The sequence below is a fragment of the Bos indicus genome, chromosome 29 (genome assembly GCF_029378745.1).
Source record: "Bos indicus isolate NIAB-ARS_2022 breed Sahiwal x Tharparkar chromosome 29, NIAB-ARS_B.indTharparkar_mat_pri_1.0, whole genome shotgun sequence".
In the NCBI taxonomy this organism is placed as follows: Eukaryota; Metazoa; Chordata; class Mammalia; order Artiodactyla; family Bovidae; genus Bos; species Bos indicus.
This window is the reverse complement of record NC_091788.1, coordinates 6096829-6113882: the sequence shown is the minus strand read 5'-3', so window position 1 is coordinate 6113882 and position 17054 is coordinate 6096829. Positions and strand designations below refer to the sequence as shown.

Genomic DNA, 17054 nt, shown 5'->3' with positions numbered 1-17054 from the left:
TGAATATAGTAAGCTCACAAAAGAAGTGAATAATCACAATATATATTCTTGACACATGGTTTCAAGACAAGAATTTATTGTCAGAAAGATGGAAGGCAACAAGTGAAGTTTGCCTTTGACACTATCTTCACATTGAATAACAATAAAGGAGGGTTCATTACAGTAGAAAGAGCCTAAAGTCAATGAAGTATTCTTGATTTACAGCACTGGAGAAGGGCTCTCTAAGAAAAGCAGTCCAGAGCATCCCATCTGGGCCATGAGTCAGCCTCCTCACCTGTGGCCAGTACAAATGAAGGGCCTGACAGGGAAAGTGCACACGCCATCATAGTACCTCCAAAGGAGGGTGCGCTTGGCAACATCCACAAAACTAATACTCCCACTGTCACAATCAAGGAACACCCCAACCCTGCCCAGAGGTCTCCCTATGTACAGAGGCATGGTGGGGGCTGTGGTCCAGAGTTGGTAATGGTCATCCTGCTTCACACACACAAGGAGAAATTTGTCCCTATTGGACTCTTCCAGTATGCTGTCGTCCTTTCTTATCCAGGAATCCTTACAGACACCTACAGCCCAGTCCCAAGAGCTGTCCACAAGCATCTTCCAGTACTGTTTGCCAGAGGTGAAGCTCTGGGCTCCCCATGCAGCAAAACACTTTGATGTTCCATCATCCAAAGACACATGGAGGCTGTCACGTTCATACATCAGATTTCTTGCATCATTGAACAGCCTGAGGTGCTGACTGCTTACGTTCATTGCTGAATGAAAAATTGACTGTGTAGAGATGAGAAAATAAAGCAGTAAAAATCAATGGTAAAATAAAAAATTCTCTACCAGAGAAGATAATCTATCTAGAGTCTCACTGGAAATATATTTTAAGATTGGAAGGTCAGCTCTGATTAGAAAATATTGCATATAAATATTGCCAGCATATCTGCTAAGGAAGCAACTAATTAAAATGAAAAAAGCTTCCTACAGGTTCAGAGATTATAAATTAGAGGGAGGTCACAGTTACTTCTGGATGGGCATTTTCCATGACATCTAAAAACCTGAGTACCTACTCACTGATCACCTCCAAGACATGACAGTATATATCTTACCTCCACCAACACTGTGCAGGGAAAAAAGCATCATAGAATAGAGAACTGATGATCATTCTATCATCTCAGTTAAGTTAGAAAATGAACACTGAAGATGTGAAGCCTAAGGACAGCTTCTTCAAAGTGGTTTCTTTGTAAGAATTTTCTGACTTTGATCTGTAGTTCAAACCTGAGGCTTAGTCGTCCACTTTCTGCTAAGTCACGCTCCAGGATGAGGTTTATCATGAAGCTCATTGTGGCCTCATCAACCAACCATTTGCTTCCTTGTGATTCCTACATTTGATTTTTCAGGCTTATGCCTTTGGTCAGATTATGCCAATGGAAAAACACATCATACATTTAATCACTAAAAAACTTTCAATGAAAAATACGTTTAAGACTTTCCTCATAGCACAGTGGATAAAACACTATCTGCCAATTTACCAGACTTTCCTAACCTGGGGAGATTCCACATGCCACAGAGCTCCTGAGCCCATACACCACAACTACTGAGCTTGTGCCCTAGAGCCTGGGACTGCAACTACTCAGCCTACATGTTGCAATTATTGAAGCCCAGCAGCCTAGGGCCTGTGCTCTGCAACAAGAGAAGCCAGTGCAAGTAGAAGGCCGAAGAAGATGGGCTCCACTCACCACAACTAGAGAAACCAACAAAGACCCAGTGCAGTAAAAAATAAATAAGTAAACATTTAAAAAATAACATGGATAGAAAAAGAAAAGGATATACTCCAAAAAAATGTTTTAAAAACTCTACCTGCACTTAAACTCTAAAATTGGAATATCCTATATTAATAACCAATTTTCTAGGATTCACTGAACTGACATTGTCATGATATTTCTAGGGATCAAAATTCACATGTTGGGAGCATGTGAATTTTTTCATTAATACATTGTTTTATGAAATTTAAAGATGATTCATGAGGCCTGAAACACTTGAGTCCCTGTACCAGCCTGCCTGTATTCTGTAGAGGATTTTTGTGACTCTGTGACCACACATGTCTGTACCAGCCTATTTGCCTGCTGTTCTCCAGCACAAGGTGAAAGATGAATAGAGAAAGATTTTCCATGGACACCATCACAGAAGGACCCTGCAGGACAGACACAGCAGGGGTGTCTGTCACTCCTGACACTCACCCTGGAAGTGGTTGAGCCAGCCCATCAGCCCAGACATAGGTGGTGCAGGGAGTTCTGGGAGCAGAGGCTGAGGCACATGCAGCTGTACTGACTCACTCCTGTAAGAGGGAGATGGGGTTAATCCTTCTGCTTCCCAGGGCTTCTTAAACACAGCCTTTACTATTGTAAAGCATCCTCCAGCTCAACATTCTTCATCCAAATCCTTTTTCCACCCCCATGGAATAGAACTGTGCCCTTTTTGGAAATTTATTGATATTCTCTGCATTCTTCTTGTCCTGGTTCTATCTCATTTCTCAGCATCACTTGCTTCTTTACCTAATGTCTGAAGCACTAGTCTTTGCACTTCTATGTGTCTGATTGTGGAATCTAAATCAGAAATAACTGGCCTTTTGGAAACTTGGTGCAGACACATGCACTCAAGCAATCTAGCATTATCTAGGTAAGTTATGTCATCACTTTGTTAAATGCTGCTTTATCTCTTTCCCAGCCCTCAGGTGCCCTCATCAGCATCTGAAAACTTACCATTTCACTTTGTCTTCCAATTCCTGCCAAGAAGAAAAATAAAAAAAGACAATTTAGACTTCTTTATACATAGGCAACCAAGATTTGGGTTGGCAAAACTTCAGTAGAGTTCTAATCATCACCACCAGAAACAGTCTGAGAAATCTGTTTTCCTCTTCTTTGTTAAAAAAAAACAACAACAAAACTCTGGCACAACATATTGCATATGGACAGAATAGCATTTTTTGATGAGTTAACACAACAGGATGAAAGAGAAAGGACAAGATTGGTGACTATGCAGCTCTCTGAGAATTGATCTATCATAGGACTTTTCCCTGAAGGGTAATATGCTCCAAACTAAGGGCTAATGAAAACTGGGATGTCTCAACAGAAGTTGGAATATATATATGCACTTTCCCAAATTTCTCCCTTTGCACCTTTGAAGACCAAAAGTTTGAATGAGAGTATATAAGATGTTCCTTTCTGGTTTTAATAGAAGCAAACAACAAAATATTTTGAGAATGAAATATTCCCTGGGGAGCATACACACTGAGGAAACCAGAAGGGAAAGAGACACGTGTACCCCAATGTTCATCGCAGCACTGTTTATAATAGCCAGGACATGGACGCAACCTAGATGTCCATCAGCAGATGAATGGATAAGAAAGCTGTGGTACATATACACAATGGAGTATTACTCAGCCATTAAAAAGAATACATTTGAATCAGTTCTAATGAGGTGGATGAAACTGGAGCCTATTATACAGAGTGAAGTAAGCCAGAAAGAAAAATACCAATACAGCATACTAACGCATATATATGGAATTTAGAAATATGGTAACAATAACCCTATATGCGAGACAGCAAAAGAGACACAGATGTATAGAATGGTTTTTTTGGACTCTGTGAGAGAGAGTGAGGGTGGGATGATTTGGGAGAATGGCATTGAAACATGTATATTATCATATGTGAAATGAATCTCCGGTCCAGGTTTGATGCATGATACAGGATGCTCGGGGCTGGTGCACTGGGATGACCCAGAGGGATGGTATAGGGAGGGAGGTGGGAGGGGTTTCAGGATGGGGAACACATGTATACCTGTGGTGGATTCATGTCGATGTATGGCAAAACCAATACAATATTGTAAAGTAAAAAAAAAAAAGAAAAAAGAAAAGAAATATTCCCCAGGGAATGTCTAGAAAAGAATACTGTAAAACTTGCTCAATAATGATGTACATGAGTTGCAAATATACTTATGCTTTATATACTTTATCTATAATATTTCCAACTAGGAGAAACTCCCACCTTAGTTGCAGGAGATGAGTGTACCATGTCATAGGAGTCAAAGGTGTGGACTTCAGGTAATATATTTTCAATCTCATCCTCAATTCTCACCTGGAGTAGCTCCATGTCTTGTTTAGAGCACATTTTTGTGAGCTCCTTGTGTATTACTCTGAGCTCTCTCTTCTTTCCAATCATTTCCTCTTGTCTTCTTGTGAGCTGCTTACATATGCTTTGGCCTTCACTTATGATACTGTCTACATAATAATCTGGAAGAAATGGCCATGTCATCTGGTAAGTTCTCCAAATCATGTCTCCACATTGATATACATAAAACTGTTGGGAGATGGATTTCAACAGCATTAGTTTGCTCTGATTCATGCTTTTGCCCATGAAGCTATATCCATACTAAATTCATCAACTTCCTCTTCTGGAAAACCATGTTCATTCCTCTTTCCTTCATTTATTTTACATTGTTTTTAACTAGATCAAAACCCAAACACACCCTTTCCTTAAATCACCTTCATCTAATTTATGAATTCCTGAAATTCTGGAAAAAATCTTTTCATGAATCATTACTTTCCTTTACTTCCTGTGAAATCTGAAAGAGCCCATGTAAGTAATTAAAATTTATGAGTGATTCCTATATCATATGCAATATCCTCATTTCAACTTTAATAAGTAAATTTGTATTTCATATAATGCCTCCTGGACTTCACAGCCTGACTGTTTCTCTTAGCAGCCATGTTACATTTTGCTCTCAGTGTTGGTATTCTTAGGAAATATATTCCTAATAATCTCATTGCCTGGGCTTAAACGGATATCCAGCCAAATAAGCCATTTAATTCTAGTGTCCTTTTCTATATCAATGGGTTTTCACTCCCCTGTAACTTCACAGGCTCCTTCCCACATTGTTTGGAAGGTCATTCATCTTCATCTGTGGCATATTCCCTCCCAGTATCGATGGACTCTCTCACTCATCTGTCTTTCTCCTTGTTCTTTCCTCCATGAGGTTTTGTTTAACATCTCACATTTTCTTATTGTTGAATCAATATCACTCTCTAGCCAATGAGCTGTCACTTTTCACTTTGGCGGGCACACTATTAAAATTGCTGTTCAAGTTTGATTTGTATCATCTCGGCTTTTGTTCTAATCAGATTGAAGTACTTTGTGGTTCCCAATGAAAAGCCTTGTACTTTCTGAAATGTATTGGAGAAGGAAATGGCAAGCCACTCTAGTACTCTTGCCTGAAGAATTCCATGGACAGAGGAGCCTGGTAGTACACGGGGTCTACCCATAAAGGAGCCCCATAGTCCATGGGGTCACAAAGAGTCAGATATGACTGAGCAACTAACATACTTCAGGAATGTATGACTGACAGAAATCTATGCCTGAAATAACCCATGGATGTTTAAACATCTACTTGAATTTCAGAACTGGAATTGGTCTTAAACTTATGAAATTTTCCCCAAGATCTTGAATCATGTATGTGGAACCTTCCACATCACTTCGTGTGTCTCCACCTTAGCACTTGCGGCACATGCTTCTAATGGGTTTTTTGTTTACAGTTACTGGTCTAACTTTGTCACAGTTATGGATTCTAAAGAGCCAAAGAGACATGGAATTGTTGGTTGAAATGGGGGACAGAATATTTTTTTTCTGATGGTGTTCAACCCATTCTCTAATTTCATGGTACATGGTGATTTCAGCTCACATTATTAATGGGTAAGTTTCTAGCATGACTGCCTCAACCTGTTAAAAGGAAAAATACATTCTCCTACTTACTATCCAATGGTCAATCCCTTTGCCATTTTTCTTGAGATTTCTCTCAATTCCTTGGATCTTTTCCCATAATGATCTCATTTGGTTGGCTACCTTTTCCTATAAAAGAATTATGAAGTTTAGCATAAGAAAATGCAAATACATTGAGGTTTCAGAGCCCAAAGTTTTGCAGTGTACTGAGTGTCATTAGATACAGGTTCTTGAGAGAGACACTGAAGACCATGACAGGTCATCAGGTTTCCCTATTCTTCCCCACTAACGATCTGTTGTATGAAATTCTACACTGCAGAACCACACACCATTAGGTAATCATCTGTCTAGGTATGATTAATTTTCAGATAATGTGACTCCTTGTATCAGAATTTGGTCTAGTGATGCTTGTCACCTCCTAATTCTAACGTACTGGATCTTCCTTCTTTGTCCAGGATTAGGAAACCTGTATCCAAAGGACTGATGTTGAAGCTGTAACTCCAGTATTTTGGCCACTTGATGTGAAGAACTGACACATTTGAAAAGATCCTGATGTTGGGAAAGATTGAAGGCAGGAGGAGAAGGGGATGACAGAGGATAAGATGGTTAGATGGCATCACCGACTCAATGGACATGAATTTGGGTAAACTCTGGGAGTTGGTGATGGACAGGGAGCCCTGGCATGCTGTGGTTCATGGGGGTCACAAAGAGTCGGAAACGATTGAGTGACTGAACTGAACTGAACTGAATCCAATGGAAAATGCTTTTTGAACTTGAGGACATTAGAGCTGAAGATTCTCTCTTAAAATTAAGGTCCTAAAGTGCCTCTGATTCTCTGACTTCTCAAGTGGCTCAGTGGTAAAGAATCCCACCTGCCAGTTCAGGAGATGCAGGAGACCCAGGTTCGATCCCTGGGTGGGAATATCCCCTGGAGAAGGAAATGGCAACCAGCTTCAGTATTCTTACCTGGGAAATTCCATGGACAGAGAAGCTTACCCCCATGATCTACAGCCCATGGGATCCCAAAAGAGTTGGACAGGGCTGAGCCACTGAGAGTGCAACATAGTGCCTTTAGCATAATAAAATGTCACCTAAATAATTTCAGTAGCTTCATCAGCTAGCCATTGGATACAAGTTCCCCAAGTCAGATATACTGCTCTATTTTATTCACAGCTTTATTATTGCTAACTAGATCTGTATGTGGCACTCAGTAAAGAGAGGATTTAAGCATCATCATTTTAATCTCTTATGTGTACCGTCTGCTAACTTTCAAAGTGTCTCAGAGTTATCACTCACCCAGGATTCCTCAGCAGCCTCTTCAATGAAACGGTGTCTGTAAGTCTTGTGCGTCTGGCCTTGAGAGCAGACCAAATACAGCAAGATCTTGTCGGCTTCACAGAAGATCTTCTTTGTCTGCTTGTGGGTCCCACACAGGTGTTCCTCACACTTCAGGAATTGCCTGAGATTGGCTTTTCTGACAATGGACACCAGATTCTTCTGAAGAAAACTGGTTTTGAGGTTTGTGTGTCCTGATCATTGTCTTCACACTGGACAACTGGCAGGAACTTCGGCTTGTTCCCAGAAAAGACAAAGACAGGACCTACAGAAGCTGTGCCCACAGCCTATGGTGACTGGGTCTAGAAGGAAATTCAGGCAGATGAAGCAGGTGAGCTCCTTCTGGAAGGGTTCTGAGATTTCTGAGTCCATTTTCCTGAAGGAAGAAAATCAGGACTTTATTCCTCTTCTGTAAAGACACAAAGGAGCAAGCAAAATTAGGCTGGGGGGGATGTGACTCAATTGTGCAACTGCATTGGGAACAGAGAGGATGCTTTGATGCAAACGGAAAACTGAGACAAAAAGACAGCTCTCAAGAGCTGTAGGAAGTCTTCAAAGCTATCAAACCAAAACTACCTACTTCTTGACCATTTCTCCCCTACCTAACAGAGAAGCTCAGTTTTGCTGAGGTCTTGTTTTTCTCTGTATAGCATGAGCTTCTGGAGTTGGATCTAAGTGATAGCTCTTTGTGGTGGGTCCTGGTTGCCCTAAACAATCAATCACAATGTTCTAGGTCAGTCATTGATTTATGCAAGATACTTGCCTACTTGTAGTTTCATTATTTCATCTAATTATCAGGCATTTTCCCTTAGATGCTATTTTATTATTTTTTTTTAATCTCAATCTGAATCCATATCCCCATTTTTTTCCAAATCACTTTCTGAATGCATTCAGTGTTGATAGGGAGGAGACAAATCTTGACAAATTAGATACTATTCTAACCAGAATTGACATATAAATATACTAATTAGTTGAAATTTTCTCCCTATCCTCACAAGCAAGTTAAAAAAGAGAGAGGATGTTTGTATCTTCCAATCATGAAAACTATTTTCAAGTACCCCTTTCATTTTGTAATCAGATTAATTTTCCATGTTATGGTAATAATGTTACCAAAAACAATTATGCTTTTAAAATTTCACTTTGTGAAAAATTGGGTCCTTGTGTCTATACTATTTAAGTAGAGAAGTGCCTCTAACTGTCTCAAAGTTCTAAATGTTTAGCAGTGTCATTTTTCTGCTTGCTCAAACATTCCTTCAGTTCAGTCGCTCAGTCGTGTCTGACTCTTTGCGACCCCATGGACTGCAGTACGCCAGACCTCCCTGTCCATCACCAACTTCTGGAGTCTACCCAAACCCATGTCCATCGAGTTGGTGATGCCATCCAACAACCTTATCCTCTGTCTCCCCCTTCTCCTCCTGCCCTCAATCTTTCCTAGCATTAGGGTATTTTCCAATGAGTCAGCTCTTCGCATCAGGTGGCCAAAGTATTGGAGCTTCAGCTTCAGCATCAGTCCTTCCAATGAACTGATCTCCTTTAGGATTCAGGACTGATCTCCTTTAGGATGGACTGGTTGGATCTCCTCACAGCCCAAGAAACTCTCAAGAGTCTTCTCCAACACCACAGTTCAAAAGCATCAGTTCTTCTGTGCTCAGCTTTCTTATATAGTCCAACTCTCACATCCATACATGACTAAAAATTTCAGTCAGAAAAAGTGTATTTCTGAAGGGCCAACTGGTACCTAATTTTAAAAATATTTTCTGCAAATCTTTGTATGCATCATCTACTTCTGTGAGAGTGAAAGTGTTAGTCACTCAGTTGTGTCTGACTTTTTGCAACCCCATGGATTATATCCCACCAGACTCTTCTGTCCATAGAATTCTTAAGGCAAGAATACAGGAATGGGTTGCCATTTCCTTCTCCAGGGAATTTTTCCAACCCAGGATTAGAACCCAGGTCTTCTGCACTGCAAGCATATTTTTTACCATCTGAGCCACCTGGGAAGCCCATCTACTTCTATAATGTAAAATATTATCTCTGCTGTATTTATAGACACACTCCACTTTTAGGGTAAATGATGATTAAGTACTACTTATAGAATCAAGTAATCTGAAGAAGAGAGAGAAGCCTGGCCTGCTGAAGCCCATATGGTCCTTAAAATGCATGAGGACAACTAAGAAAGAAATACAATCACAGAAGTAAAATGAATGCCCTTAACCATTCCACAGTGCATGTCAAGACAAGCTAATAAAACCAGAACAGAATAATTTCACTAAATTGGTAAAGAATGTTGTTTCATTTTAAAAACCCTCATCTTACTGATAAATCAAAATTAGGAAATTTAGTTTGTTTTCCCTCAGAAGAGTCCCAGGAGCTGCTCTGTGGTGAACTGTGTACTCACCTAAGGAGTTGTAGAAACAATAACAATTTATTTGGACATTACCTGGACAATAATATGAAGTTGGGTCAGGGATTAAGGGTTCCAAGTGTGGCCACCTCCAGATCCAGGTGAGCTCCCTCTCAGTTTTGGAAAAGACTGACTTTGGCTCCTGGAGTCTCCTTATATTGAGTCTCTGAATCCCACTCATTTGTTCATCAGTCTTCTGATGGTGTTAATGTGGATGATGAGATTTTCTGAAACAAGACAAGATTGTCTAACATCTTGGCTTATCTTCATAAACAATCTCCACAAACACCCTCTCATCAAGAGCTACTGATTGTACAATAGACCCAATCTCAAATATACTTTGATATGTGAGTTTCTGAATTTCAATAATTTTTATTTTTAACCAAAGAATTTGAAAAGATTATTTCAACACTATATAGTGAGGTTTGTTTAAACATATTCTATCATGGAAAAATAGTTTGATTTTATTGCTTGATTTTTAAATTTTAAAGGAACTCTTTAAGGTAGAAACTCCGTGGCCACCACTTCAGAATGGAAGTTTCTCTTGTCCTTCAACCTCACGCTCTGGGTCAAGCCCCCCAGTGCCTCAGAGCAATGGCAGGATGGGGATGCTCTCTGCCTGGTGCTCTCCCAGCTAACTCCAGGGGAAAGGGTCAGTAGACAGAGACCCCAGCTCAGACATCATTTTAGGCCAATGTCATTAATAGGCTACTTTAGAACAAAATAGAAACAACAGCCACTACATTGAAAAAATTAGGATAAAAAATATTTTGAAATGATAGCCCATATCCTCATCTTTCTTTTCTGACATATTTCCCACTGAACAATCACATGGAGAATTCAGAGTTCTGGAAAGGGGTAGGAATCATGACCCCATCTTTAAGTTTTTCAAGACACATGTACCTTTTATACATATTTCAAGTGGCTGATGGTTCTTAGAGTTTATGAGTAAACTTTTTAAAATGACCTTGTACTGCAAAATCACAACCATTCTTTAATGGGAGGTGATTCTTGTTAACAGTAACCCCAGGGCCTTAATTTCCAAGTCTTAACCAAGTTTTTTTTACCACCCTCATTTCCTAAATGAAGTATGGCAATGTAGGTAATTATGACAATAATACAACTTGCTATAAATTAGTCATAAAGTTTTCTTACGGATGCTGACAGGAAAGCAATTTCATTTCTCTATGTTTCTGTATTTTACAAAATGATGGTAGACACAAGTGAGGTCACCAAACTCAGGTATAAGTTTTCCTCTTGCAGAAACATGGCACTGGACCTCCTCAGAAGAAGAGCTTGAAGACAGGACTCAGCCCAGAGCTCCCTGTAGAGGATGAAGTTGGTCTTGTCAGACCCTGTTTAATTAATAGTCTGTCCCTCAGGCAGCAGCTAGGAAGATAGATTAGTGTAAACTCTGTAGTTTAAAATTAGGATAATCTTACTTATTTCTGCAACCTCCATTATGGTAGCCCTTGGATTGCTTTAGTGCCTGAATGAATAATCACAGAAGATGAGTCCATGTTATAACATAGCTGCTGCCCTCACTACCCTCTTTGTCCTCTAGCTCTCCCAAGTTGGCATGTCGTGAAGCCATCATGAGTCTATACACCAGAAAAGCTGTCAAATATAAAATTAAATCTACTTATTCTACTGTAAATGTGTGATGAAGACCACCCACAGAGTAAATGTCTTAGATAGACATTTAGAACTCAATAAATTGATTGCATTATTACACTCTTGTGATTGAAAAGGTAAGAAAGTAAAATTTTGGGTTCTAAGCTTACTACTATCTCTGAGTTAGACAGATATCAGGGAATTTCTATTTTTCATTTTGCATCAGTCAGTTTTGTGAATGTTCCTTCATGTTTTTTATTTTCATATGGAACCAGTGGCTTTAGAATGTTAATTAAATCTATCATTTGAACATATGTAAGAGATCATGGGCTAAGCACTGAATATCATCACTTACATAACAGTTTAATGATATGTAGTACACTTTTAAAATGATAGTTCACATTTCAGAAATTTTGAGTGATTTTTTATTTATAATTTTCCTATTGAAAGTGCTACATAATAAATCCTTCTGTGCATCTATCCTTGTTTTTGATAATTCCTTGGAAAGATAGGTAGAGTGGATGTGGCTGGTTAAAAAGGATATGTGCATACAAGCTTCTGATAATTGCCACCAGACCGTCCTGATTCAGACTTAGATGGTTCCGCTCTGATTGGATGGATGAGGGATTGTGAGTAGGTTCCTTCAACTTTCAGGTGAATGAGAAGTATGGTGGGATGAACACAGGTTAAAACCAGGGACAGAAGGATTTCAGGCCTCCTGCCAGCTTCCCAGGACTCTTAGCCAGGACAGTACCGCCTGTGAGACATTTGCTTTTTAAAGCTCTGGGAAAAATACAAGAAGAGTGTCCATATAAAACAGAGGATCTTGAGGATGGAGTTCTAGTGACCAGAGGCTCAGCAGGCAGGACAGTGAAAGCCTTCCCAGCAAGGTACAGGAGGATGGACCCCCAGGTGACATGAGAAACACTGGCCCATAGTCTTAGAAGATGAAGCTCTTGTTCAGGAGAGTGGAAGCTCCACCAGATCTTTCTATCTGTCACCCCTGGTTTTTCACATGAACTCTCCACACTCAGCAGCTCTACCAGTAGCCCCACTGTGGACTGCAGTCCATGTTTCTATGCTGGTTGCTACAGAGATGAGGAGCCAGAAGCAAACAGCTGGGTACATTGGCCTCCATGACAGCATACTTTCTGGGATTTGACAGGAATTGAATTAAATCTAAATATCAAGTTGGGAAGAACTGTCATCTTGACAATATCGAGTCCATATTGACAGTATTCCCACCAGAGATGCTCAGAGGGCTCAAACAAACCTTGTGCACACCAGGACCCAGGGACCCCACAGAGACAAGACAGAACTGTGTTTGAGTGTCTCCTGTGGAGGTACGGGTCAGCAGTTGTCTGCGCAGGGGCACAGGCTCTGGGTGCAGCAGAACTGGATATAGCATAAGCCCTCTTGGAGGAGGTCACCCATGGTTGCCAAAAGACCATGCCCACTTCCTCCCAGTGACAGGGTTATCAAACCAGTGGAAAGGTGCACATGATTAGCTTTTGGAAGAATTGAAAACACACCCTAACAATATTGACTGAAGTGAAACCTCTGAAACGTACTTAATCCAATTGCCACAATCCAATCTATAGTAAAATAGCTATATCCTAAATTCACATTTTTAACCCCTGGAAGTGTTGTTTTTAAAATAAATGAATATGCGTTTTACAGATTATGCTCCTGCTCAGTCACTTCAATCCAACTCTTTGTGATCCCATGGACTGTAGCCCACCAGGCTCCTCTGTCCCTGGGATTCTCCAGGCAAGAATAGTGGAGTGGGTTGCCACGTCCTCCTCTAGGGGATCTTCCCAACCCAGGTATGGAACCCATGTCTCCTGAGGCTCCGGCAGTGCAGGCAGATTCTTTACCATTGAGCTATTGGGGAAGCCCTTAACAAAATATGTTTCAGTCCTAACCCATTACCACCCACCTGATCTATTGATTACTTGTTTGACTCTGCCTCTATTATTTCCTTGACTTTTTTTTTCCCCAGAAATAGGACTCATTCTCATTTCATTTTTCAACTCAGCTCAGTCAAGCGCCCCAATACCACTTACAGCACTGGCAGAAATAGCCCTCTATTGTTTGATGGATCTTGTTAACTTCATCTGAACTAGCATTCTCTGAAATTTTGTACTGTTCATTGGGTTCTCCACGAATTTCTTCCCTCCGTGTTTTTTTTGTTTTTGGTAGCACACTAGTGCTTTTTTTCTTTCCATCTATAATGCACACACAGTAGCTATTGGTGGTTCTTCTCTAAGTGTCTATCCCTTGTCCTAGTACCCTAGGTACTCATGCCTCTCATTCTACTGTTCGATATATAAGCACAATTGAAATACTGATGCTATGTAGTAGACTAAATGATCACATCATAGTTGTATACCGCATGATTGACTGAAAGGAATCATGGTTTTTCTGAAAGAAATATGAGATTATCTGCTAAGTTTCATCAAATATCTCCAAAGGTTTTCTTTATCTTGGCTCGGTTTGCATCCTCTTCCTGCTCCATAAGACATTTTCCTGTTCAGTCAATGATTGGGCATGGAGCTTCACTCAGGAAGGACACTTGACATGAATATTAAAACACTCTCTTTCAACTAATGAGATGATCAGTCATCACAAATCTGCTCTTCTCATAAAGCCATGTCTAAAAAAGTGAAGCCTATTCTTAAGATGTTAATATTTTAAAATTTATCTATTGGTATATGGCTGTTCTGGGCCTTTGTTGCTATGCATGGGCTTTCTCTACTTACAGGGAGAGAGTCTACTCTGTGCTGTGGTGTAGGGGCTTCTCATTCTAGTGGCTTCTCTTGTTGCCACTTCTCTTGCTGCAGAGTACAGGATCTAGGCTCATGGCTTCAGCAGTCGCAGCACACAGGCTCTGTTGTTGTGGTGCATTTGTTTGGTTGCTCTGTGGAACGTAGGATCTTCCTGGACCAGGATCGAATCCACGTCTTCTCCATTGGCAGGTGGATTCTTAACAACTGGACCACCAAGAAAGTCCCCAAATTAATCTTTAATACTGTTTCCTCTTGGAATTTGAAGATTAATAATAATATGTGTATCCCTGATATTGCTGTATTTTGTGTTCCTCTGGTCATACAACAATAAATATGTGTTCAGTAAAGCTTCAGTTTGTTTCTTGTTCTGCCCTAGGATTCCATCTCTCTTCTAGTAAAGATGACATCTCTCTCCATACACATAAACCCATCCCCATCACCAATAACTCTGAAAAAGAAAAGTAAGCATTTGCAATGTTTAGAAATTTTGTATGCTTATTTTCAACAAATGGCCTGGATGGCTTTTTCCAATAAACTACAAAGCAAACATAAAAAAAAAAATAAATTTACAATTTCATATTTGATGTATGTTTTTTTTTTGGGAAAGATCATAGTGTATTATCATGCAATTCCATTGTATAAGATATCCTGAGGTCTTTAGTGGGATATGAAATTCTGTTCATTGCCCAACTTCCCAACCCTCTTTCCCCACAAAAAAATTGTACTTCATTGTGAGAAATAACCTAACTAGACACAGTGTTCACTTTGTAACAAGTTTCATTTTGACCTCACTGAAGGCTTCGAGATTTTAGCTCCAGTTACTGTACTTTCCTCACTTCTTTAGCTCCTCTCATTTCTGTTCACAAATCGGAATGCACTGTAATTCAAGGGAGAATTTAATCCACAAGAGGATAGTTGCAAATATGCTCTCTCTGGACTTTGCTACCAACATTATTACTTATGTAAATTGAAAGGTGAGCTTGGACTACATCAGCTGACAGGTGGATATATGAAAATTTGAACACACCATGTGATTTGAATAAACTGTCTGCATAGAATACACAGAATTTTGTATTGGGCTGTACTGTATGTCCACCTACTTGGTAAGAAGAGCAACATTATTTTTAGAGTCTAAATAAGTCAATAAATAAGTTGGGTGGAATAAATCTAGGAAATGCATGAAAACAACACTAGAGTCCTCTCTCCCATCCTCTTCCCTATAAAACATTAAAATAACAAAATCAAAGACTGTGATAATGATTATTTTGTATCCCTTAGATTGAGATAATGAGCACACCCACCACCTGCAAAACATCCTCCTGCCCATTTATAGTCTTTCTCACCAAACTTTCCCCACACAAGACTCCAAGTCACCCCAGTTCCGTCCCCAGGCATCACTGATCTGTATTCTGTTGTTATTGATTAGATGTGCTTTCTAGAATATTATATAAATAGAATCACACACTACATCCTCTTCTTTTTTAATCTCACTTTCTTTTGCTCTGAATGATTATTTTGAGATTCATCTTTTTGTAGTGTGTTTTAATATAAATGTCATGTCACGTATCACAAAGTAGTGCTTCAGTTTATGGATATACCACAATTCATGTATCCATTCACCTGTTTAGTAGATACTTGGGTTATTCCTATTTTACTGCCATCTTACTATGGTTTATTGATATTTTCTATAAAGCTGCTATGGGTCTTGTGCTGAAATCCTGGAGAAGAGAAGCTCTCTTTCTGTTGGGAGTGGTGGGCACATGGTCTCACCCTGTGGCAGTTGGTGCTGTCTTGCTCTCATGAAGCAGAGCCACCTGAGTGAGGTGTGTGTGTGTTAAATCATTTCAGTCATGTCTGACATTTTGCAAGCCCATGGGCCTCACTAAGGAGACCTCAGAGATCAAGAGAGATGATTCCTGCTGACATCATTGAGCTCCAAGAACAGCCCTGCTGGAAGCTGTCTGCCTGTGGACTTAGTTACCACCTGCACTTAAAACCTCAGAAGTTGCAGATATTGGACAGGCTTACCAGGTGACTCAGTTGTAAAAAATCAACCTGCCAATGAAGAAGACATAGGAGACTCAGGTGTGATCCCTGGGCCAGGAAGACCCCCTGGAGGAGGAAATGCAACCCACTCCAGTGTTCTTGCCTGAAGAATCCCATGGTCAGAGACATTGGGTTGCCACAGTCCATGAAGTTGCAAAGAGTCGGACATGATTCAGCATGCACCTAGTCACACAGATGTTGGTTATGGAGTCACTTGTGGAAGTGTGGAACTGTGAGAGGAGAAAAGATTACCTACGTGTCTGCCTTTGCATGTGTGTTTCCAAGAAGAGAAATCTTCACAGAGCTTTCCAGAGAAGGCTCAGCTCAGGAATTCACAACAGGAAGTCTTCTCAAACTGCAGTCCACCAGATGGGTGGTCTGAGGCCAGTCTTTGCTCATGGGTATCCTCTCCATGTGGCCCAGAACTCACCCCACCACAGTCAGTTTAGTTGATCGGTCATGTCCGACTCTTTGCGACCCCATGGACTGCAGCACGCCAGGCCTGCCTGTCTGTCACCAACTCCTGAAGTTCACTCAAACTCATGTCCATTGAGTCGGTGATGCCATCCAACCCCTCTCATCTTCTGTCATCCCGCTCTCCTCCTGCCTTCAATCTTTTCCGGCATCAAGGTCTTTTCAAAGGAGTCAGTTCTTTGCATCAGGTGGCCAAGCTATTAGAGTTTCAGCTTCAGCATCAGTCCTTCCAATGAATACCCAGGACTGATTTCCTTTAGGTTGGACTGGTTCGATCACCTCCCAGTCCAAGGGACTCTCAGGAATCTTCTCCAACAGAACAGTTCAAAAGCATCAATTCGTCGGTGCTCAGTTTTCTTTATAGTCCAACTCTCACATCCATACATGACCACTGGAAAAACCATAGCCTTGACTAGATGGACCTTTGTAGGCAAATATCTCTGCTTTTCAATATGCCATCTGGATTGGTCATAACTTTTCTTCCAAGGAGCAGCGTCTTTTAATTTCTTGGTTGCAGTCACCATTTGCAGTGATTTTGGAGCCCCCCAAAATAAAGTCTCTCACTGTTTCCACTGTTTTCTCATCTATCTGACATGAAGGGATAGGACCAGATGCCATGATCTTAGTTTC

The 17054-nt window shown here is 40.4% G+C and overlaps 1 protein-coding gene across 1 annotated transcript; it reads right to left on the bottom strand.

The window, feature by feature from the left end:
* Positions 1-270: 270 nt before the first annotated feature.
* On the bottom strand, positions 271-7469 carry LOC109553998 (tripartite motif-containing protein 43-like). Its single transcript, XM_019954313.2, is given in 6 exon segments — positions 271-755; positions 2229-2326; positions 2751-2773; positions 4059-4279; positions 5792-5891; positions 7059-7469. Coding segments are annotated over 6 exon segments (1338 nt in total).
* Between the last annotated feature and the right edge of the window lie 9585 nt (positions 7470-17054).